The 25,785-nt window shown below is 40.0% G+C and overlaps 1 protein-coding gene across 1 annotated transcript in view; it reads right to left on the reverse strand.

Moving 5' to 3' along the window:
• The window catches only part of TRHDE (thyrotropin releasing hormone degrading enzyme), a gene marked incomplete at its 5' end in the record, with an annotated part of 329,097 nt that overhangs the window by 11,492 nt on the left and 291,820 nt on the right, over window positions 1-25,785 (reverse strand). The window contains 2 exons of the mRNA XM_084636899.1: window positions 4,652-4,792; window positions 5,377-5,544. Of these exons, the coding sequence (XP_084493025.1) occupies window positions 4,652-4,792; window positions 5,377-5,544 (309 nt within the window). The remainder of the gene's footprint in view (window positions 1-4,651; window positions 4,793-5,376; window positions 5,545-25,785) is intronic.

Below are 25,785 nucleotides of genomic sequence, written 5' to 3' on the forward strand. Positions count from 1 at the left end.
TCTTCTCGAAGGCCAGGAGGTATGCCTCCACATCATACTCCCCGGGTAATTTTTTGCAGACAGTAGCTGGCCCGTATGGTCTACGTCCCATCATACCCACGGCTTCTCTCCATAAGGGCCTTCACCTGGTTCACTAGTTCCTGCAGCAAGGCCCGATCTTGGGTGGCCTGGGTCATCAGCAGGCGATTGGTCTCTTGCTGCAACTGCATGGCCTCCTGTTGGGCAGCTGCCTGGACCCGGGTAGCCTCCTGCTGGGCAGTAGTGGCTTGCAACAGTGCTTTGACCACATCCTCCATTTTGAGACAGGTTGGTTGTGACCCCCCTGGACTATGTTCATGGCAGAAAAATCCCACTTCTTACACCATGTGTGACAAGATGGCCGATGTTAGCCTGGTGGGTCCTGTGCTTTTCTTGGTGGGGAGCTAAGATGCTTCACCTTGCCCCTGTTCTTGGGGCATCGATGGCCCTGCTAGTGGCCCAGGAAGGTGGTAAAGGAGGGAAGTGGGGGAGGGGTCTGGGTTTGCTCCTCACTCCGAGCCCCAGCCCCTCTCAACCCCTGCTGGTTCTTATCCTCTTCCCCCTTGGGTTGGGTACCTGCAGTCCTTAGATGCTGGGGAAGGGAGTCTCTCTCCCCTACTTGGCAGTGTCCCCCTTACTTCAGTTCTCTGATTTTCCCAGTCTCACAGCACACCTCCAAGCTCCAGTCCTCTCTCCTTCCTCCTCTTCCTCTGTCTGCCTGAAGCAGGGGGGTTTATTAGGTTCCTAACAGGGCCTTAAATTGACTGCAGGTGCTCCAATTAACCTGTAGCCACCTTCCCTAGTCTACAGGGAACCACACCTTAATTAGCCTTGAGCTTATATATTTCCCCTCTAGCACTCTCCCACAGCTCCCTGGCCCTCCTGTATCACACCAGTCAATGAAAATATGATGTCTTGGATGCTGGGTGTCGAAAGCGAAATTTGCATCTTGCTATTGTTGCTGAATATATTGTACTTCACTGAACTGTGCGATTCCACATTCACTTACTTTGAAAGCGGTTATTAAAACACCACTCATTCCACTGCTTGTCTGAAAGTTCTAGTGTACCCAATTTAAAAAAATCTACATCCGTTAGGCTAAAGATAAACCAAGTAAAAGGATTGCTCCTGGGTTTTTGCATTACACATGAAAGAATCTCTGTAAAATCTCTGCGATGTGAAGCTGCATTCTAAGAGTAGCCAAGCAGTATTTTATCATTCAACATAGCAACAATCATCTGATGAAAACTACAGTGAACTAGTCCTTCAAACACCACCTAATTCACCTACCTCCATCTGGACATAATTGTATTTAAAGAACCCACATCTGCCCTCACATACAGTATGTGCACACATATGGGTTTATCTGAGGGCAGAATTGGGCTCACACATTTGCTTTCTCCAAACAGATTTGGAGAACCAACTTCAACTTCAAATTCAAAAGTTCTAGCACAACCACAGGCTTCTTTTCTGTTTATATCAACCTTATACTAAAATTAATTACTCTTCACCTTGCAGATAGTGAAAGCCAGAGAGTCTTTCAAAAAAAATGAAAGCTCTATTTAAATAAATGTAAAAGCCTGAAAAAGAACTTGCTGTGTTGAGGGGTAAATTCCTTTGCTTATTACCTGGAACTTCTATGTAAGGAACAGTGTTGCAAACAACAAAATTCCTACTCCCTGTTCACTAATAACAAAATTATTCATGGTTATTTCAGCAAGCACATCTCTTTTTCCAAAGCTTCAGTCACACTTACATACACAGACATCCAGAGGCAAATGTTTCTTATGGGAAGACATATGGATTTCATGATCCTTTAAGCATGTTTAGGCTTTCAAACGAAGCACTCTATTGTTACCTTCGCAACTCAGCCTCATAATTGATTGTTTGGAAAACTGGATGCACCTCTTGATGGGGCCTTTTGACAAGGTTACTAGTCCACTTCACAGAAGCGACCTCATGAAAAGATTGCAGAGATTTTATTTTTCAAGCAGCCTGCACTGTTTCCACAGTGTAAACAAGTAGTAAAATTTATTTTTTCCTTGAAAACTAGGCCTTGTGAATTACTGCACTGTTTACTGTGGAAAAGAACCTGCTCTTTCAACACTGACCTTGACAAACTGTCACAGAAAACAGTAATGACATTACACAACCAGCAAACAAGAGTGTCTGCCTCGCAGAAGCAGTTCATCTAGGAATGGTGGGAGTCTTCTCCTGCTCCTTTATTTATAGACCCTGATTTTCTAATACCTTGCAACTTTTCTAGCTATTTCACCTGTGCAAAGCGGGTGTATAATACTATCAAGTTTGTGTAGTCGTATTTCCCGCCTACTTTGGACAGAAGCAAATGAAATCAGAAGACAGAGAAGAATCTGGCCCATAGCAAGGAATGTAGGGATTGCTATTTTCGGATGTTGGGTAAAATTTTCAAAATTGTCTAAGGATCCCGAGTCCCATTTTCTAAAGTGAATTGGGAATTTAGGGTCCTAACCCCCCTTAATTTGTAGTGAGACTTAGGATAGGTTTCTCAATACCGACATCACCTTTGAAAATAGGATTAAGCACTTTTGACAATTTTACTTATTGGTTGAGGGGTGTGACAAATATACTTTTAAATGTCATGAAAGAATAATATATTGGTGCTGTTGTTTCATCCAAATGACACACAGTATTGCATAGTCATAGAAAAGGAACTTTTAGCATCATTTAATTGTCCTCAGATACCTCATATTACTGTATCAAAATGTTAAGCATTTCATAATCAATTCAATGGAAAATACCATAGAGATTATCAAAATATTTAATAAAATGACATATCTAGTAATGACAAAATAAACATTGTGAAAAAGGATCTCTCGGGGCAGTATGTTGCCTTGATTAAATGTCTGCAATGAAATATTGCACAACCCATTGTGCAATTGAACTCACATTTTTAAAAGGTCCTAGTACCACACAAATTTAAGATCACTATCATACATTCCTCTGCAGTGTCAGATCTTGGGTCCTTCACTGCATATTTTTTATGATGCTTTAAATGTTTCATGGAAGGTTTTAATTGCCTGTTACAAAATTTATATGCATGACATGTTGGACTCATTTCAGTCTATCAGGATTATGCAATAAGAGCTCTATGTATTACTCTAGTGAATCTACCCCACACTAACCTGCCACCTGTCCATGTGCACCCTGCTGACATACATTAAACAGTTCACTGAAATGCTTTCATCTAGTCCTGTTTCAAAGAGGACTAGATCAAAATGCATTAATGAACAGTTAATTCATGTCAGCAGGGTTCACACAGTGTGCCAGGATAGTACAAGTAGATTCATGCCCCAATTTGCTGCAAACTAAATGTTTGTGTAGACAAGACCTAATTTGTATTTGGGGACCAGCACAATATTGAGTAGCCCCAAGACTGGCGTAATACAAAGCTGGCCCTGAGTCACGAACAGGGCCCTTTGCCATTTCCCCATCAAAAGGGAGATAATAAAGTTCCCGACCTCACAGGTGCATTGTGAGGCTAAGTTCCTTACTGCCTGTAAGGATACCATGGTGGTGGGTCCCATAGGAAACAAATGAGCTTGGGGGGTCTTTGTTTTAAAAAGTTTGCTCCTGTACTAAAACCTCCAAAACCAAATTTCTGCTCAAAGCCAAGTTTCCCAATTGAACTGAACTCCCATAAAATCTGCTTGCCCCCAAAATCCTAACCAAAGCATCATGGACAGCAAACATAAGGACAAATTCTACACTCTTTGAGAAAGATTCACTAACACGGCATTTCCAACAAATCCTCCTATCGATATGGTGGTGGTTTTGATGGGTTTGACTGTCCACAGGGCAGACATGAGGTGTGGGCTCTCTTAACCTGGTTATGTCCAGTAATATGCAGTGAAATCCTGCTGGTCTTGGCGACATCCAAAAAGAACCAAAAATATCTCCAATTAGTTCCCTACCTGCACCTAGATCAAAATCCCCCTCAGGTGAGTTTTAAGAGCCTGGATGGGGATTCTGAGTAATGTTGCAAAGAGTCCAAATTATATTACACAGGGAAACAGTTGCAGCAATGGGGCACAGCACACCCCAGAGAGTGGCTTTCCAAAGGTCTCCCCCTCCCTCTTGGCCAGGTATACCCTCCATCCAAAAGGCTGGCCCTTCAGTGAGTGAAGATTGTGTGTAAAGCTATCACAAAGTTGGAGGGAAGATGAAAGATGTCCAATTGTATTCGACACCCCTCCATTCCATAAAAATTGGGGCATTTCAAAAGGGTTCTCTCCACTGTCCTGCTCCCATGTTCTAAAGCAGATTTTTCAATCAGATCTAACTCAGGCAAAACTCCCACTGGGAGGTTTTCATTGCCTAAGTAAGAACAGGACTGTTGGATTTGACATATATACAGCACATATCATCAAAAAGACAATACAGTAATGGGCAAATATATAGATGATATACATAGACAGATACATCTATGAATAGCTTTAAGTCTATATAAAATGTATTTTATACATACATCTATGCATTAGAAAGATAGATAGAGAGATATAGAACGGGAGAGTAGATTAGACATAGAAATGGATAGTTAAAGTATCTAGAGACATATACAAAATAAGACACTCCAAATAACTATTATCTCTACCTGGCATTTAGTATTTTCCATTTTTCTCTGAAAAACTTCCAAGCAAGATCCCTGCCATGTGGATTTCGAGCTACGTGGATTATGACATCAATTGCATCTTGATCCAGGACAATTTCTGAATTGAGAGACAGGTTCAGAAGCCTTTAGGAATGAGTCAAGGGAAAAAAAAACTGTTTAGTTTTTGCCAATAAGATCCATAAAGCTCATCATCTAAAAATGAAACAGCAAAGACCAGAGATTGCTAAAAGATTTATTTAAATTGCCAGGAGAGCTCTGAATTTTATTTGTGAGAGTCCAAAGACCACACGTACTTTTGAATAAAAAAAAAAACTTCAGTCTTGCAACTGGATTGTGAGTTCTCTAGAAGTAGGAAGATATTTAAGTATAATTGCAGGTGCGTGGAATATTTTCAACAAAAGCTGAGATCATGTGAAATGCTTTTGATGGCATGTATCTTTATGAACTCTACACTGAGACCATGTTGATCAAAAAGTTGGCTAAGTGAACCTGGCCCTATTTATGGTTTTGAAGTGAAATCATGAAAAATTCATTCATTTGCAAGGGTCTCAATACAAAACTATGTGACACACTAACTAGAAAGTGATTCTGTGCTCTAAAAATAGGCTCTCTCATTTACAGATAAATGCTGAGATGGGGAAGCAATATCATTACTGCAACAGTTACCAATGACAAAGAATCAGAAACACATAAATAGATATTTCCACCTGTTTAACAAGTTTCTATCATCACTGCAAGTTAAGGCTTCTAACAATATTTTCTTCTCAGATGCTGCTGTGATAGAATGGAATTTCATCCAAATGAACTCCCATACATCTTCATCCATTAGTGAAACTCCTGTACAGTAAACGACATCTCTGACGTTTAGTGGGATTCTAAAAAAGCAACCCAGAGAGCATTGCATTATTAAGGAGATTCAAAGTAATGAAAAGGGATATAGGACATTACTACTTTAATTCCTATAAAACTCCAAAAAAGTATAACAATTACGAACTTTTGGTGAATTACACTTATCTTCAAAGTTTTCCCTTCAGTGATAACTTCCAAAATCATATATTGAATTGGTAAAATTTCTGGTAGCATAGCATATGCCTGGAACTCATAGACTCATAGACTTTAAGGTCAGAAGGGATCATCATGATCATCTAGTCTGACCTCCTGCACAACGCAGGCCACAGAATCTCACCCACCCACTCCTGCAATAAACCTCTCACCTATGTCTGAGCTACTGAAGTCCTCAAATCATGGTTTAAAGACTTCAAGGTGCAGAGAATCCTCCAGCAAGTGACCCGTGCCCCATGCTGCAGACAAAGGCGAAAAACCCCCAGGGCCTCTTCCAATCTGCCCTGGAGGAAAGTTCCTTCCCAACCCCAAATATGGCAATCAGCTGAACCCTGAGCATGTGGGCAAGGCTCACCAACCAGATACCCAGGAAAGAATTCTCTGTAGTAACTCAGATCCCACCCCATCTAACATCCCATCACAGGCCACTGGGCCAATTTACCACGAATAGTCAAAGATCAATTAATTGCCAAAATCATGTTATCCCATCATACCATCTCCTCCATAAACTTATCGAGCTTAATCTTGAAGCCAGATAGGTCTTTTGCCTCCACTGCCTCCCTTGGACGGCATTTCCAGAATTTCACTCCTTTCCTGAACCCATCCATCACAACTCCATAGGTGTGTAAAAGTACAGTCTTATAGCTTCCTAACTCGCAAATGTACCATATAACTACAAGGGCACATACATTAGCCTTCTAACTCAGCATACAGATTCGTAGATAACAAAGCCATAAGGGACCACTGTGATCATCAGACAGGTTTCCTGTGTATCACAGGCCATAGAACTTCCCTGAATTCATTCCTGTTTGAATTAAAGCAGATCTTTTAGACAAACATCCAAGATTTATTTAAAAATTGTCAGTGATGGAGAATCCATAACAGCTCTTGGTAAGTTGTTCCAATGGTTAGTTGCCTTCACTGTTAAAAAATTATGCCTTAGTGCTGGTCTGAATTTGTCTAGCTTCAACTTCCAGGCATCAGATCTGATACCTTTGTCTGCTAGACTGAAGAGACCATCATTAAGCATTTGTGCCTCATGTAAGTGTTTACAGACTGTGATCAAGTCACCCCTTAACCTTCTCTTTGTTAAGCTAAGTAGATTGAGCTCCTTCAGTCTATCACCATAAGGCATATTTTCCAATCCTTTATTCGTTCTCGTGGCTCTTCTCTGAACTCTGTCTAATTTACCAACATCCTTTTTGAATTGTACAAACCAGAACTGGACACAAGATTCCTGCAGCTGTCGCACCAGTGCCAAATACAGCAGTAAAATAACGTCTCTATACCTCAACTCAAGGTTCACTTGTTTATGCATCCAGGGACTGTATTAGCCCTTTTGGCCATAGCATTGCATTGCAAACTCATGTTCAACTGCTTGTCCACCACAACCTCCAAATCCTTTTCAGACTCACTGCTTCCTAGGATAGAGTCCCCCACCCTGTAAGTATGGCCAATGTTCTTTGTTCCAAGATATATACATTTACATTTAGTCATATTAAAATGCATATTGTTTGCTTGCGCCCAGCTTAACAAGTGATCCAGATCGCTCTGTGCAACTGACCTGTTCTCTTTATTATTTACCTGTCTCCCGATTTTTGTGTCATCTGCAAATTTATCACTGATGATTTTATGTTTTCTTCCAGGTCATTACTAAAAATGTTAAATAGTACAGGACCAGGAACTGATCCCTATGGGACCCCATTAGAAACATGCCCATTTAATGGTGATTGCCCATTTACAATTACATTTTGAGACCTATCAATTAGCCAACTTTTAATCCATTTAATGTATGCCCTGTCAATTTTATATTATTCTATTTTTTTTAATCAAAATGTTCCAAGATGCCTTACAGAAGTCTAAGTATATTAACTCAACACTATTACCTGTATCACCCCAACTTATGATCTCATTAAAAATGTATCAAAATAGTTTGACAGCATCTTTTTTCCATAAACCTATATTGACTGGCATTAATTATATTACCCTCTTTTAATTCTTTATTAATCAAATCCCATATCAACAGCTCCATCATCTTGCCTTGGATGGAAGTCAGATTGACGGGCCTATAATTAACCAGGTCATCCCATTTACCCTTTTTAAATGTCAGCTCTTTTAAAACTCTTGGACACAAGTTATCCAGACCTGCTGATTTTAAAATGTCAAACTTTAGTAACTGCTGTTTTAGAATCGTAGAATCGTAGAATCATAGAATATCAGGGTTGGAAGGGACCTCAGGAGGTCATCTAGTCCAACCCCCTGCTCAAAGCAGGACCAATCCCCAACTAAATCATCCCAGCCAGGGCTTTGTCAAGCCTAACCTTAAAAATATCTAAGGAAGAAGATTCCACCACCTCCCTAGGTAACGCATTCCAGTGTTTCACCACCCTCCTAGTGAAAAAGTTTTTCCTAATATCCGACTTAAACCTCCCCCACTGCAACTTGAGACCATTACTCCTCGTTCTGTCATCTGCTACCACTGAGAACAGTCTAGAGCCGTCCTCTTTGGAACCCCCTTTCAGGTAGTTGAAAGCAGCTATCAAATCCCCTCTCATTCTTCTCTTCCACAGACTAAACAATCCCAGTTCCCTCAGCCTCTCCTCATAAGTCATGTGTTCCAGTCCCCTAATAATTTTTGTTGCCCTCCGCTGGACGCTTTCCAATTTTTTCACATCCTTGTAGTGTGGGGCCCAAAACTGGACACAGTACTCCAGATGAGGCCTCACCAATGTCAAATAGAGGGGAAAGATCTCGATCTGCTGGCAATGCCCCTACATATACACCCCAAAATGCCATTGGCCTTCTTGGCAACAAGGACACACTATTGACTCATATCCAGCTTCTCGTCCACTGTAACCCCTAGGTCCTTTTCTGAAGAACTGCTGCCTAGCCATTCGGTCCCTACTCTGTAGCGGTGCATGGGATTCTTCTGTCCTAAGTGCAGGACTCTGCACTTGTCCTTGTTGAACCTCATCAGATTTCTTTTGGCCCAATCCTCTAATTTGTCTAGGTCTCTCTGTATCCTATCCCTACCCTCCAGCGTATCTACCTCTCCTCCCAGTTTAGTGTCATCTGCAAACTTGCTGAGGGTGCAATCCACACCATCCTCCAGATCATTTATAAAGATATTGAACAAAACCACCCCGAGGACTGACCCTTCCTGGCCTGGCCTGTAGTTCCCAGGATCCTCCTTCTTCCCTTTTTTAAAGATGGGCACTACAATAGCCTTTTTCCAGTCGTCCAGGACTTCCCCCGATCGCCACGAGTTTTCAAAGATAATGGCCAATGGCTCTGCAATCACATCCACCAACTCCTTTAGCACTCTCGGATGCAACGCATCCGGCCCCATGGACTTGAGCTCGTCCAGCTTTTCTAAATAGTCCCGAACCACTTCTTTCTCCACAGAGGGCTGGTCACCTCCTCCCCATGCTGTGCTGCCCAGTACAGTAGGCTGGGAGCTGACCTTGTTCGTGAAGATAGAGGCAAAAAAAGCATTGAGTACATTAGCTTTTTCCACATCCTCTCTCACTAGGTTGCCTCCCTCATTCATTAAGGGGCCCACGCTTTCCTTGTCTTTCTTCTTGTTGCTAACATACCTGAAGAAACCCTTCTTGTTACTCTTAACATCTCTTGCTAGCTGCAACTCCAGGTGTGATTTGGCCTTCCTGATTTCACTCCTGCATGCCCGAGCAATATTTTTATACTCTTCCCTGGTCATTTGTCCAATCTTCCACTTCTTGCAAGCTTCTTTTTTGTGTTTAAGATCAGCAAGGATTTCACTGTTAAGCCAAGCTGGTCACCTGCCATATTTACTATTCTTTCTACACATCGGGATGGTTTGTCCCTGTAACCTCAATAAGGATTCTTTAAAATACATCCTCCTGAGTTTGGAACAGAAAGAGGGGGTTGCCATATGATATAACAGCATCATCTTTTTTCCCCAAATGCAGTAGGGAATTTTTTTTAACACTTCTGCCTTTTTTGCATTATTGATAATTCTACCTTTTCAATATAGTAATGGACTGATATCATTGTCAGGATTCTTTTTGTTTCTAATATACTTAAAAATTCCTTCTTATTGTCCTTAACTCTGCCAGCCATAGAGTTCTCCTTGTTCCCTTTGCTTCCCTTATCAATTTCTATAATTCCTAGTTATGAATATAAATCAGAAGCTATCAATGTCCCCTTTTTTCCATTTATTATTATTTTTTATTTCTTATAGCTGTCTTCACTTCCTCTCTAAACTGGGCTGGCTTTTTAATCTAATATAGCCTTCTGCCTTGATTTTGACTTTTTGGGGAGCTAGTAAAGTGTTCTTACACAATTCCCAATAATCATTCACATTTTTCTGATTAAATTCTTCCTACCAGCTGATTTGGCTCATAATTGTTTTCATGTTTGTGAAACTGGTCCTTTTAAAGCACCAAGCAGGGCTTAAATTCAGCCGGAGCCCACCGGAGCAGAGGTCCAGTAAATATTTTCAAACCCACAGAAGCCCTGGCATCTCCTGCAAGGCAGGAGCCCTGGAACCTGCCACAGGGCTAAAACGCAAGAGCCCTTGTGCCAGCTGCGGGGTTAAAGCCCTGAGCCCCAGCACCTACCATTGGATTGAAGCCTCGAGCCCTGGCGCCTGCCATGGGGCCAAAGCCACAAGCCTTGGCGTCTCTTCCCCATGGATCTGAAGCCTTGAGCCCTGGTGCTTCTTCCCAAACACCTGGGCTGAAGTTCTGAGCCCTGGCACTGCCCACCCCCCATGGAGCTAAAGCCCTGAGACACCGGCCCCGCAGCTGAAGCCTGGAGTCCCGAGTCTGTGGGGCTCTGGGAAATAATCTCTGAGAATTTAAGCCCTGGAACCAAGTATATATTTCACTGATTTGGACTTTATTGTGTGTGCACATTATAAATGTGATCAAAGTCATGATCATTTGTACCCAAGTTACCATTATTTTTTTAGTTCAGTTCCTCTTTATCCATCAAGACAAGGTCTAATGTAGAATTTCCCCATGTTGGATGCAATATGTTTTGAGTTAGGAAATTGTCATCTATAATTAGAAATTCTAAGGACGTTTTAGTACTTGCAGCATGAGACCTCCAGCATATGTTACTCCAGTTGAAGTCCCCTATGATCACACAACATTTTTTCCTACACATTATATATAGCTGCATTAAGGAGCCAGTCATCATGTTCCCTGGTGTGATTTGGTGGTCTGTCGCAGATGCCATCTAATAACCAGCTTGTGCTTTATCTATTAAGACACTGATACATAAACATTCAAGATTATTTTCTTCTGTTATGGTACTATGGTGTCATGTCATCTGAGTGAATAGTGCCTTATAGTGATATTGCTGGGAGAAAAGGAAATACATGGAGACTCACCGAACTGATCAGCATGCCAATGAGTAAATCAGCCATGCAGTAAAGTCACAGTCGGTTGATGGACAGCTCAGATAATTTAATCTCAGACCATCATTTACTGAAGCAGTCTCTCAGGGCTAAATTCACAACCTGGCACAGCAGGTACATTGGTACCAACAACATACACTAGCAACCAAGTTCCGAGTTTGGCTCTCAGACTCTACTATCCTCTTTCTCATTTCTGATGCATGTTTCTCAGGTGTAACATTTTTCACTGAAAAATATTTTTACTGATAAAAATAGAAACTTCTCAGAAAAATACTTGTCTACTTTGCTGAATATTTCTAATGCTTCCAATTACTATTGCTGGGCTAAAATGTCTGGGGTGCAGCACACTGCAAAAACCATTTATAATTATAAATTTGAAAAGAGATTGTCATTATGGATACTGTCAAACGAATATCTGAGTTGCAGGATCATGATACTGAAAGACCGAGTGAAATTTTCTTTGTAAATTTTATTATAGCGTACGCTACCGCAAAAGTTACAGGGAAGGTCACATTGAGACACGCTTATTAAAAGCCCATTTTTTTCCACCTACTCAGAACCTTCAGAAAATTTTTTTTGTGGGCTGAAGCTTTCTATTCTTAGCCTCAACTCAATGGTGAGTATTATTGTAATATTTCAACAAAATCCCTTTGGTCATGTTTTAATCACTGGAAAGTGAAAATATTATGCCTTTTCAACATTTTAAGGCTTCTATTGCTCATCGGTACATCGAGAGAAGTAGAAAAAAAGCCTCCAAACCATATATTGGCCACTGAGACATAGCAAAGGCACTTAACCTCTAAAGGGTTAAGAGAGGTCCCAGCAGAATTATGTCAGCCTATAATAGTTCCCGTTACAGAACCATGTTGTCTTACCCACATTAACAACAAACCACTGTGTGAGAACCCAGCCATCCCTAACCACAACAGACAATCTCACATTCGCATGGTTATACTTACAGCACAGGCAAGTCCTATATGTTTAACTGAAACAGACACAGCACAAACCTCCCCCCCGTCCGTCCCCCCCAAAAAAATCAAATTTGGAGTCTCTTTCTGGTGTTGCTACCTTCCTTCACCCATTACTTTTTAAACATTCTGTAATTCTCCTAACATTGGTGGAGTTCAGCCTGTGCCCAGCCTACACAAGTGATTCCTTGGTTGCTAATACTGGTGGAGATGCATCAGTGCTAGACTAGGAGTAGGAAAACTGCCTAGAATTCTCAGTGTAGACAAGGTCTATGTTATCAGAAGCTGTCTCCAGACAAACTTTCTAACTGTAAAGATAGTTAAATACTGGATGAGGCTTTCGAAGGTGGTTATGGAATCTCTGTCATTGCACGTTTCTAACAACAGATTGGGCAAACACCTGCCAGGGATGGTCTAGGTATACTTGCCTCTGCCTCAATATGGGGGGGGGCTGGACTAGATCAGTGGTTCTCAAACTAGGGCATTAATTGAGGTTTTTTTATTTAATTTCCGTCTGTGGGTGCTTATTGAAAAAGAAAGGAATAAAAGAGAGATATAAACTGCCTGCTCCTGTTAGTGTTTGAAAAGTCCCAATTTGGTTTTAAGAGTGAGTTAAAAGTACGGCTCCCATTCAAATTCAATAGAACTTGTGCTTCTATCTCAGTTAAGTGCTTCTGAAAATCTCACCCTAAATTCACACCTCCCTGAGATGAACAAGGCTTGGAGAATAAAGTTTAAAACTCACTGAAGTGAACGGCTGGTAGAAGTGATAAGTTCACACCTTTGCCACTACTATCAGAATCATAGAAATGTAGAGCTGGAGGAGACCTTGAGAGGTCATCTAGTCCAATGGTTCTCAAACTAGGGCTGCCACTTGTTCAGGGAAAGCCCCTGGCGGGCCGGGCTGGTTTGTTTACCTGCTGTGTCCACAGGTTCGGCTGATCGCGGCTCCCACTGGCCGCCGTTCACCACTCCAGGCCAATGGGGGCTGCAGGAAGGGCGGCCAGCAGATCCCTTGGCCCGCAATGCTTCCCGCAGCCCCCATTGGCCTGGATCAGCAAACCGTGGCCAGTGAGAGTCGCGACAGGCCAAACCTGCGGATGAGCCAGGTAAAGAAACCTGAATAAGCAACACAGATGGAAATTAAATAAAAAAACCTCTATTAATGCTACATTAAGTTTACATATGTAAACACAGGATATCAGGGAATACTAAAATGTGCTGATTTACATGAGCGGAGGATTTGTCTCAATGTTTTCTAAATCAAATTAACTTAACTATATTGCAACTATATCGATACTTCTGATTATTAGATGCAATAGCACACATACATACATAGGCATATAGACACATTGTATGCAATGCGGACAGTTTATTCTGAGAGCATACATTTTTTATTCCCTGATTATATTTGTGTGTGGGTTTAAATGCTGTCTAACTTCAACGTTGCATTATTTTTCATCAATTTTGGATTTAATACATTGACAACAATGAGAAGAATGTATGTTTAATGAAAATGGGATGAGGACATTATCATGACATTTGGAGAGGACAACTGATTCCTCAGTGAATGTAACAAAATTAACCAACCATAGTCAGGTTTTACTGTATTGGCAGAAGTACTTTATGTCTTGACTCAGATACTGCATCATGTTTAAAAGAGTGAGTAGCTCTTATTGGACTGTCCCAACAGAACTGTTTTCTTTGGCTTACTACAAGATACACAACTTGTGAACAAAAGCACCAAGGAACTAAGAGGTATCTGCAAAGAAGTAATTCTTCGCAGGTTGATTGTCCCATTAATCAGAGTGGCACACATTGCACATTGAAGGAATTATCACTCAGTGTTTGGATACAATCGGTAGCAGTGCTGAAGTGAACACCGGGGCAGCTAGGGGGACGTCTGACCTCAGAATGATAGTGAGGACAGAGTTCCTTGCTTCTGAGGCTTCCATCTTTCACAAGTTACAGCACAGCTCATCAAATTCAACTGACTTTCCTGGCTGCCTCATCTTTTTTGTTTTATGTGACAAGAGTAGTAATCTGAGCATTAACTGGAAGATCATTTGTATCCTGTGTGGAGGAAAAGGAATTTGGACACAGATGGCATTAATCACATATCAATAGCCTCAACACCACTATGTATTTTGTAAATGAAACTCTTTTGACACCAAATCTGTAAAGGCACATTTGCAGCACCACAGCAAATCTATTCAATATCATACAGCCAAGAGCTCTAGGGAAGTTTTTAGATCTCCTTGTATAAGCTAAGTCATTAGGACAAAATGAAATTAACCCCCCCCCCCACACACACACACTGTTTTTTAAAGCCTGAGCTTCAATAACTACAAAACCTATGGCTATGAAAAGCTACAAATTACTCCTATGAGAGGTCTGTAATCAGGATTACAGACATGGGGTTCCTTTCTATGGAAATGAAAATTGTTTATGAAAATGTGAATATCCCCAAAGTCATTTCTCTTTAACTATTGCCTCAACAGTAAACTTTCTAATTGAATTTTCTCCATTTCTGGGGATTCTTGCTCCCCCTTCCCTCCAGTTATTATGGGCCTGTATTTCATCATTATCAAAACATGTGAAAATCTCTCAGGTCTAGATTTTGTAGTTGCACAGCTCCATGGAAAATGTGCTTTTAAAATTGCAGTTCCATAGCACCAGTTCAGTATGCAGAATGTTGGCCTACTGGATTAATTGAACTGAACAGGTAAAATTAACTATTGTTTCAGTATTATTGAGCTAGTAACACTGAAGAACATATTATTTTGTTGTATTAAATCTCTTCTGGGCTATGTAGACTGCTGGCATTTTTAAAGTGATATAATGAATACTTCAGAGAAATGATAAAAATTAATTTTTGAAAGCATAATTCTGAATGCTGATATGATGAATTTAAACTTATTTGTCTTGCTAAATAGATATGATGGTGAGGCTAAGATATGAGGCCAGCAAAGCTCATATTTAAACATTTGGAAAATATGTTAAAAATTAAACAATTGGAAAAAAAATTATTAAAATCCTGCTGTACCTTTACAGGAATTTTTTTTTTTACAATCCTGAATAGTAAAGCTTTACAATGAATTAAGAATAATCTTCTAAGTTAAAATGAATTGGTATGTACTTGCTCCTATTCAAACAATGTTCTAACAATTGGAAATACTCATAAAATCAGACCATAATTATTGATCTTCTAGGCAAATTGTGTTCTAATTTCTTAAAATGCAACTGCATACAGTTTAGTCAGTTCTTTTATTAAGTGACAAGTTTCATTACCATTTAGGCTAATATTTGACAAAGGAAATTAATCAGAAGCTCCATTCTTTATTTTTTTTTTACAGTTTACCTTTAACTGAAGCTTATTTTCCTTGATGACTATATTTAAAGCATTGTTTATTAGCTTACAAACCTCAGATAATATTAAAAGAATGGCACTCATGGAATACTGTACTAGCACTGCATCTCCTAAAACATCAAACTAATGATGCCACATGGGTAACAGTACATTGTTATGTGTCTCTTCTAAGAAGATAATCACAGTTTTTGCCCCTCTTCATTACTTATTTTTATTACAGTAGCCTAACTCAAACCATTGAGCCATTGTGCTAGGTATTATACATACACACGGGAGGAGAAGGTGCCTTCTTCCGAAGTGTTTACAAATGGAATGGATAGAACAGACAAAAGGTGAAATCTTGGACACACTGAGGTCAGTGGGAAAACTCCTATTGATTTTCGTAGGGCCAGGATTTCAGTGAAAGGGTGGTAGAAGGAAGTCTTATTATCCCCATTTGACATATGGGAAACTGAGGCACAGAGAGATTAAAGGGACCTGCATAAGGACACACTGGATGGCTAGGGCAGAACCAAGAACTGAACCCAGATCACATGAGGTTCAGTCCAACGCCTTAACCACAAGATCATCTATCCTCTCTCCAATGACTATTTCTAGCTACACCCAGTGCCAGTTATGCAATATCATTTTTTAATGTCTGAACGGCAAGCTGTACATTAACTTGGGCAGCCCATCTCTGCTATAGATTTTTGTTGTTTTGTCCTTTGTTGGCATTTTTTCTACCCCAAAAATGGCCCTTCCTTTCAAATTGCTTTTCTTTATTGTGGTTGGCATTTTGGTTGTTCATCAAACAAACAAACAAACAAACAAACTGAAGAAATCTGTCAAAGTTCTAAAGTCTTCCAATTAATTTGTTTGGGATGTTGTTTACTTAAAATCAGTAGAAGGAGCAGGAGATCTTTCTGTGATCATCTAGAAAACTGAGGAAGCAAAGCTGTTACTTGGAGGAAGTACCCAATAAACAACACATTTTCTATTTACTTGTAACTAGATGCAATCCTTTCTTCTATTAGACATACTCCCTAGATCCTCTTTCACAACACCATATCCACTATTTCCTTGATTAACTCATGCACTCAGCAGTCTTTTCTTCCTCCTTAAACAGTTTTATTGACTTGACTGTAAGATTCCACTCAAATGTTGTAACAACCTATCAATTAGTTAAATTACTTCAGCAACATTGGCTGCCACCATCTGGCTGTACTCTAATAACATTGCAAAATATAATGTATCCCCACATCTGTATCCACACAGATACAGATCTTCAACAATGAATTTTCAAAGTCATTAAAATGTACAGAAGTTGATAACACAGAAGAAAGGATCTGGGGTTGTTTGTTTGTGTTGTGTTTTACCTTCTTTATACATGTATGTATCAAAAAATAGTCTTTTCTCTGTATTCTCACAGCTTCTATAAGTCTAATGACTTCTGAAAATTAAGTGATGAACATCAAAACTTTGTACAGAAGTAACGTGTCTTCTACATATCTCACACAAATCATTAACCTTTTAGGCCACACATCCACAAACACTCATGCTCCCAATTAAAGTTAAGCACAGGTATAAGTGTTTGCAAGATCAGGGCCTTAGTGTACAGATGTGAAATGAAGTGACAAAACGATGCATCTCAAAGCAGCAGACAGAGGAAGAAAGAGAAGAAAAAGAAGGAAAACTGTTACTTTTGGAATATGTATTTGATTTTTTGTCATTTGGCCCAGACTTCATTAGAATGTATATCAACTAATGACTAAGAAATCTGTGTTATCTACCACAGACCTGAGCCTACAAACATGTTGCAATTGTTGTTGCAGGACAATGTTTCTTGGTGGTGGTATTTCCAGAGTACTTAAAGGTTGATAAAGTAAAGAGGTGAAACAAATTAGGCAGCCAGATTAGTGTGAATCAATTGTCTCTTGAAGAGTAAATACAAATTGTTCTTACTGAATATGAGAATCTAGTATTCTCAAATTAGGGCTCTTGGGTACTATTGTCTTTGTGCAAATTATCTGACTGATGACATTCTTACTTCATCACTTGCACCTTTCTTATGACTGATATAGAGAAAATTAATATCTCTAACATTGCACTCAGATATATGTGAAACCCTGTGAAATAACAAATGTAGAAACTACTGGACAAGCTCCAAGCTGAATGGATACATTTAAAAAATCTCTTACAAGATAATTAGATCTCAGGATACTATATTCTGTGGTATAAAGGGGAAACAAGATGTGCAAAAACGGGTGCTAATGACCTGAAACTCATGAGAGGGAGGGGAATGGCTGTTTCATGGCATACCTTCTCCCAGGGCATCTATGGAAACACCTCTGTACTGATGACAAGACAAAGCCAGAGATCTTTGGGTTTTCAGTCAGATCAACATTAACTTCCTTCTGTTCCCTGCAAAGGTGGTTTATTGTGTAGACACAGAAGGAACGTAAATGTCAAGATGAGTTTTGTAAGAAAAATGACCTGGGGGTAGAGAGGAATGTGAAGGCCAGGGTACAGAATGCAAGGACAATCCATGTTTTGCAAGGTTTCTCGAACATTCTCTTTCTACTTACTCAAGGTGGCAATCCTTCTCCTGTCAGGGAAGCCTATAGGGCCAACACAACGATATGAACTTGTGGAGACTGCAAAGTATTTTTTCTCTTCTACAGATTTTGTTTTCATGGGAGGGAAGCCTGGAGTAAGGTATTTAAGTATGTTGGCTCACAGGCATTCCTGAACCCTTCAATATTATATTTATGCAATTTATATTTATTATATTTATATAGTTTGTTTTCATAAAATGTCCTTTATGGCTATGAAATCTATCAGGAATCCTGTGGTTAAAAACCAGAACAGATGTGCATCCAGGATCTACTTGGCCTTCCCCATGAAGTTGGAACAGTGCCCTCTGAAAAGTTCAGTGACCACTGTGTTATGGAAAAGATGCTGGACAATATTCTATTTTGACAAGGCCAGTTCATCATATCATTGTAAATATTATCTATTCTGGTGGAAGTTGTTTCAGTAATTAATTAACCATATGCCTCCCTACACTGGATCATACCTTCTGACCCATGAGAACTACAAAAAGTATACTCAGAATAGAACAAAGAAAACAAAGTGTTAAAAATGTTGAATATTGTATATCAACTGGGCTAACCTATAAGACGACACCCTTGTCAATAAGCAGTTGATTAAAGGTTACAAGATCAGAATAATGTCGCTAACCTTAGAGGTAAATTTTAGTCAAAAGAGAGTCTGTTTCACAGATGCAAGCCAAGAGATGCCAAATCTATAAGTGGTTTCAAGCTTTCTTCTTTAACTATCAGAATGCAGCCCTAAACTTACCCAGTTTGAGTCCTGTGAAAACAGGATAACAAAAAATATTGGACACCACCAGCTGCTGCCACTGGACATAGCTTCAGACCAATACCCTAAGTAGTTGAGAATGATCAAAGTAATCAGTACAGAAAAACAATAGTATAAATAGTAAAAGACACATTAAATCTAAAATGGTAGGAATGTGAAGCAGCCTACAATCTACTTGTATTACAGATGTGATTCAATATGTGATAGTAATTGTAGGTAGTCTGTTAATCATGATAGTTCTCAAATCACAGGTACTCTATATATCTCTGATCTCTATTCTGCATGGTGATAGCCAGGAGATTGAAAACCCAATGCATATTACTCCAATTGACACTGGATCAAATAAAACAAATGCATGTATTAACAGTTTTCTGTGGAAAAAAAGTCAGGCAATTAGTCCTACAACTATTTGAACCTAGATGAAGAGGAATGGGCTACATTTCAAAAGAAGGAAAAATCTGAAAATCCATTGGTGACTGGCTCTGAATACCCAATGCCCTTTCCAGTGGGCTTCACTAAGTCATGCCTTAGGGTGTCATGGCAGATGCTGACAAGCCATCATTTACTATGGCATCACACTTCAGGAGTTTATAAACTATTGTCCTCTGCACATTTCTTCCTGAGCTTTAGAGGTCAGAACGTATTCAAAGCAGAAACGCTGCAAATGCTAATGCTCTTAAAATTGTGTTTTGCCTTCAAAACGAATGCATTATGGAGGTTAAAGAGGTTAACAAGGCTGATTCTCAAGCTCAGGCAGACTTTGTATGGTAATTTTGCTAATTTTTTAGGCTGAACCACAATGCTATCATAACTACAGAGTGTGAGTAATGTATTTCTTCACACATGAAAGAGTTTCACAGGGATCATCCCAGTTAAATGAAGGTAGCAGCAAACATCTTAATTCTCAGCAAGCAGTAGCTTCTGATGCATAGCATTTGTCTGTATCTTGAATTCTATGACCCCCATTCCTAAATCGACAACACTAATTTCAATGATTGTATAAAGAATGTTCCTTATTCCTCATAGAGGCTTCACTCTTGTCCACTTATGGAAGTATGTATTCATCTTACTGCAGCAAGATCATGTTTGCCACACTAGGCACCATTAGCAGCAATTGTGGGGCCTGAAGTAAACTGAAGTGGGGCCAATCAGTTATATAAAAATATCAGTTCTGTATTAATTTAATAATTAAAAGGAAAGTGAATCTTACATTAAAATTTGTTCTTGGATTTTCAACAAAAACTACATATAACATTTCTTTTGTTAGATCTTGCTAGGATTAAAATCCTGTACAGTCCTGGCACAGAATCAACAAACAGCTCCGTTGACACTGCTTGGAGTCAGTTACTCAAGGCTGGCTATTTGGTTCGATGCCTTTGTGGCCAAATGTGTCCTTTGAGTCATGCTCTGCCATTCTTTCCTGGCAGAGTGGCTGAGAGCTGTACTGTCATTAAGCATTTTGCACTCTAAATTATCATAATTTTTTAGCCACAGAAATGGCTGCAATCTCTTTCTCGCATCATTTATTTTAGGACACAAATATCAGGAGATGAGATCAGCTATTAGCGCACCAATGCAGTAGTGTATCAGTGTCACAGAATGGAATTTCCCATAGAACAGATGAAATTCTCAGACTTGTGGAGAATGTCTTTCTAAACCTCATGAATGCTCATCTCATGTAGATTAGTGTATGTTTTTTGTAAAGAAGGTGTGAAAGTAATAGTGTTGTGCCTGGAAGTCTAATGGTGTTATTCAATATTGCTGGTATTAACAGAGAAGACTAAAACACTAGTAGATATAATTATTTTCTTTAATTTTGCATTTAGTTTTAACCCCAAAACATATTTAACTTTTCAAGTTAGAAGCTACACATGTAAGTACTACTGGCCAATTCACTATTGAGCTTAAGAACATAAGAATGGCCATACTGGGTCAGACCAAAGTTCCATCTAGCCCAGTATCCTGTCTTCCAACAGCAGCCAATGCCAGGTGCCCCAGAGGGAATGAACAGAACAGTTAATCATCAAGTGATCCATCCCTTGTCGCCCATTCCCAGCTTCTGTCAAACAGAGGCTAGCGACACTATCCCTGCCCATCCTGGCTAATAGAATTGATGGACCTATCCTCCATGAACTTATCTAGCTCTTTTTTGAACCCTGTTATAGTTTTGGCCTTCACAACATCCTCTGACAAGGAGTTCCACAGATTGACTGTGAAAACAGTCAGCATGAAAAAATACTTCCTTTTGTTTGTTTTAAACCTGCTGCCGATTAATTTCATTTGGTGACCCCTAGTTCTTGTGTTATGAACCTAGTTCTTGTGTTATTTTGATCAGCAGTGGTAACTTATTTACATGGTAAAGAACAAAGCATATGTGATTATTTTAATTATTTCAATCTCCTGGAGTGAAGAGTACATGGTAACTAATTTTGGACCTACCATATTAAACAGTATCACTAGGAAACCTGCAGAAATATGCAAACAGTATCGAGGTACATGTTACTGTATTTGATTATTGCCATCCCCTAACTCACAATTAAACTACGCAAGTAAAATACATAAACATTTGGGATGAAGAGAACCTCTAAAGAGCCATCGAATCAAGCATCACAGCAAGATTTATTTTATCATTCCTAAACCATTCCTAATTAGATGTGTGTTCACTCTAACTTTGACTATGTCCAGTGATGGAGATTCCATAGCCTTCTTAGCAACTTGTTCCATTGCCTGTAAATTTACACAGTCATAAAAGTTTAACTTAATATTAGCTTATATTTGTATTGAATCTCATTTGACTGATATCAATCTACCTCCCTGGTATTCTTTTGTACTCTTATGTTCCAAAGAATTTTCAATACTTTCCAATTTGCATTGTTTGTAAATCAGCTCTTTGGATTAGCCACTCCAGCTTCCAGAATAGATCATTCAGGGCAAAACATTGCAACATTGCCTTTATTTTACTATAGTATTCAGCAAACTCTGGGTCAGACTGTACTCATATGTGGAAATACCACAAAGGAGACAGAAAGCACTGTAAGCTTCCCTCAAAGTTTCTTTTGAGATCTCTTATTGGAGGTAGCATTGCCCAACCTCTAGGGGACAAACTGGGAGGCCAACTCACAAATGCTGCTGATATTGGAGATTTGTTGAGGGAAGTGGGGCACCTATGCAGAGATCCTCTGCCTCCTTTGGTCAGCTCTTGGCCCTCTGTAGCTCTGCCCTGGTTCCTTGGCAATGTGACCCCACTGCAACTGTATTGCCTGGAATTTCCCAGCAAGTGCTTGACCACTTTGTTCGGCTTTGCGGAAATGATTCTCTAAGAACAGTAAATATAGCCTCTGGCTGTATTAACTTCATTCGTTGTTAACACTGGGTGGAGGGAGAGATGATGCATATCTCTACCTCCAGTGGCCTTTTCTTAGCACTGTGGAGAACTGTCAAAATGGTCTGGAGAAAGGAAGGGAATGCTGCCATCAAGACAGCAGTCTCTCCTTCTATAGGAGAAGATGCATGCAGAGAGAATGGTACAGAGATACTATGGTTGCAACTGAGAGTACAAAACAAAAGATAACTTTTAAGGACATGATGTTATAAGAATATTGCATCAAACTGAGTGAAGTACAGTTATGATCACAAATATAAAAATTGCACCTAATTAAATATCTGTTCCTTGTATGTATTCCAAGTTGTACTTTATTGCCCATTATACTCATATTAGCCAACACAGCTAAGGGAGTGTGTTCTGGCTTCTGTTCTGGCTCACACACCATGTTAACTAAATTCTTATTACAGAATCGTTATTATTATTGGTAATAACAGAATCCCAGTGATATGGCAGAAACCTGAACCATTATATAGCCATACTACTGTATGAGCAAAAATAGTCTTGCTGAATCTATATAAATGTCGGTACTGTGAAGTATAAGCTAATTTTATGACTGCTAAGCTGCTAAAATGGCAGAAAGTTTCTCAACTACAATAAGTGACATTTATGATGCCTTTTCACAATGAACAGACATGGTATCAGCCTGTCAATGTGTTAGTCATATTCAAACATGGTGACTGTTTTGAAAACAGCAAATGGCAATTTCTGGGGTTGGGGAAAAGATCTGAATTTATAATCTTACGAAATAAATAAAAGAAACCTGTCTTCTTTGCAAGTTGCACCCTTATTTATCATCTGATGTCAATCCCTGTTCCATAATTACATTATTTGTGGTGGCTATTTTTCAGAATTGTCCAGTTTCTTTACAGAAATGTATTGCTTTAACTGGCTGGTATTTCTTCTCCTCCTCTGCCCTGCTCTGATACCTTTATCATAACATTCATTGTGTTCCAGCAGTCATAATCTTGGGCTCCCAAGAATGGCCTTGTGGAAAAGGTAAGATTAATTTTCAGAAGGCTCCTTAAATGTGTTCCTTTCCTTTCTCGCTATTGTTAACAAAGCAATAAGCTTTTTTCTGATGCCTCCTTCTTCTCTAGTCCTTTGGGGGGAAAGGGGAAGAGGGGGAGGCTTTCCAGGGTGACAGCTTTTATACATTGTATTATCTACTGCTGTGCATTTTAATAGATCCTATTAAATGTGATTAACTAATTTTGCTGTTGCAAGTGAGTATCTCAGTAAATTACTTTTGCAGATTGTTTCCTGTGATTCTCTCTTTGTATTTTCTTCTTTGAATAACTATGTATCTAGCATTGTTGATGTCTGTTAATTTTGATATTGATAAGGATTCACTTCAAAATGTGCACGTTTGGATTCCTCATACAGAATTAACCTGATAAATCCTTTAATAACACTTTCTTTTTAGAGTTTGGGGCATATTTTCATAGACTCTGGGTACTTTTTTCAAGCCTAACGGCTAGATTCGAAGTAGGACATAGGTGCGTACCTGCCACTTTAGGTGCCTAAATCCAACATCTAGGCACCAATGGAATTCACAAAACCACCATGCAGCTGCCGCCTAAGTCTATAGCACTGACATTACAATTGGTAAAGTTACCTAGGTGCCTATATTTCTGCTAGCGGCCATGCACAAAGCTGACTAAGTCCTGATGCCACTGAGCTGCTCAGTGCCTAGTTCATGCTTAAGCCCTGCCAGGATTCACAAACTAGGCATCCTTCTGCCTTTCTCATCTGTGGGATCCAATCCATACGCTATAGGTGGTGGTGGTAAACCCCTATACCAAACAGTGGTTAAGGCACTCACCTAGGAGGTGGGAGACACATCGACTGATTTGGAGCAAGGACTTGATCCCGGATCTCCAACTTCCAGGTGAGTTCCCTAACCACTTGGCTATAAGGGGAGGGAGCACCTCCATGTGAAAGGACTGACCTGACTTAAGTGTCATAGAATCATAGAATATCAGGGTTGGAAGGGACCTCAGGAGGTCATCTAGTCCAACCCCCTGCTCAAAGCAGGACCAAGACCCAATTTTTGCCCCGATCCCTAAATGGCCCCCTCAAGGATTGAATTCACAACCCTGGGTTTAGCAGGCCAATGCTCAAACCACTGAGCTATCCCTCCCCCATTCCATGGTCTGATTCCTGAGAATCCTGATCAAAGACAGGCACCTCCTTTCAGCTTGGAGCTAGATGCTTAACCCCCTTTGAGGTGTGAGGTTTAGGGAGCTCTCGGTTCTGACTGATGGCTTCTGTTAATCTCTATTTTAGGCGCCTAACTCTCCCCATGCAGTGTCTGAGAAGCATGGATGCCTCAGCCTCACTTGGGGTTGTAAATTCCACTAGGCAGCAGGGTGCTTAAAAGCAATGCCTAACTCCCTTAGGAAAAAGAAAAGGAGTACTTGTGGCACCTTCGAGACTAACCCCACTGTATTTTCCACTGAATGCATCGGATGAAGTGAGCTGTAGCTCATGAAAGCTTATGCTCAAATAAATTTGTTAGTCTCTAAGGTGCCACAAGTACTCCTTTTCTTTTAGCGAATACAGACTAATACGGCTGCTACTCTGAAACCTGTAGCTCCCTTAGGGTGAATCTAGCCCTAAATCCCATTTTCAAAGTCATGAAGGGTATGTCTACATGGCGAGCAGAAACCAGTGGCAGCGAGTTTCAGAGCTTGGCTCTACAAACTTGGGCTCACACTACAGCACTAAAAATAGCTGTGTTGGTTTTGGGGCTCTGGCTGGATCTTGGGCTCAGAAGTTCATTCCCCTCCCTAGGATTGAAAGCCCAATCCCAATGTTTACACAGCCATTTTTACCACCAGGAGCTGTAGATCCGAGTTTTGAGACTTGCTGCTTCAGGATTCTGCTTGCTGTGTAGCAGATGTTTCCTTAGGGGCAGGTTTTCAAATGTATGTAGGCACCTAGTAGCATTTTCCAAAGTGCCTAAGCAGGTTTCAATGGGAAATCATCTTGATTTCAGTGGGAGTTAGGCATCTAAACTGCTTAGGTGTTTTTGAGAATCCCACTTGACATCCTTATGCACCCAAATACCTTTGAAAATAAGTGCCTAATTCAGTTTTTAAAATGGGACTTAGGTGCTTTTGAAAACTTCACCTGAAATCAAATATTTTACCTAGAAACAAAACATCAGATCCTGTGATACGCGGAAATCGGTTTTCTGCCTTCCACCAGATGAAAAAAAGGATGACTCTTTCACAAGAAAGCTGTGGTCCTCACCTGTACTTGCCTTACTCTCCATGCATAACTGCATGATTTAATAATCATGCTACTTTATTTATTAATACTCTGCACTTATATACATACTTTGCACATTGTCAATGCCCTGTCATTTCTCACCTGAATTAGATAAGTCTCTGACTGGTCTGCTTGCCTCCTATAGTTTTTGCCTGTCCATTACACTGCTGCTAATGCCCCCCATTGCTCCTATTAATTACCCCTCCTTGAATCCGACTATTACAGGGGATCGGTAACCTTTGGCACGCAGCCCACTAGGGTAAGCTCCCTGTTGGGCCTGGCCGGTTTACCTGC

This window comes from Lepidochelys olivacea, assembly GCF_965140295.1.
Source record: "Lepidochelys olivacea isolate rLepOli2 genome assembly, chromosome: 1".
Lineage (NCBI taxonomy): Eukaryota > Metazoa > Chordata > Testudines > Cheloniidae > Lepidochelys > Lepidochelys olivacea.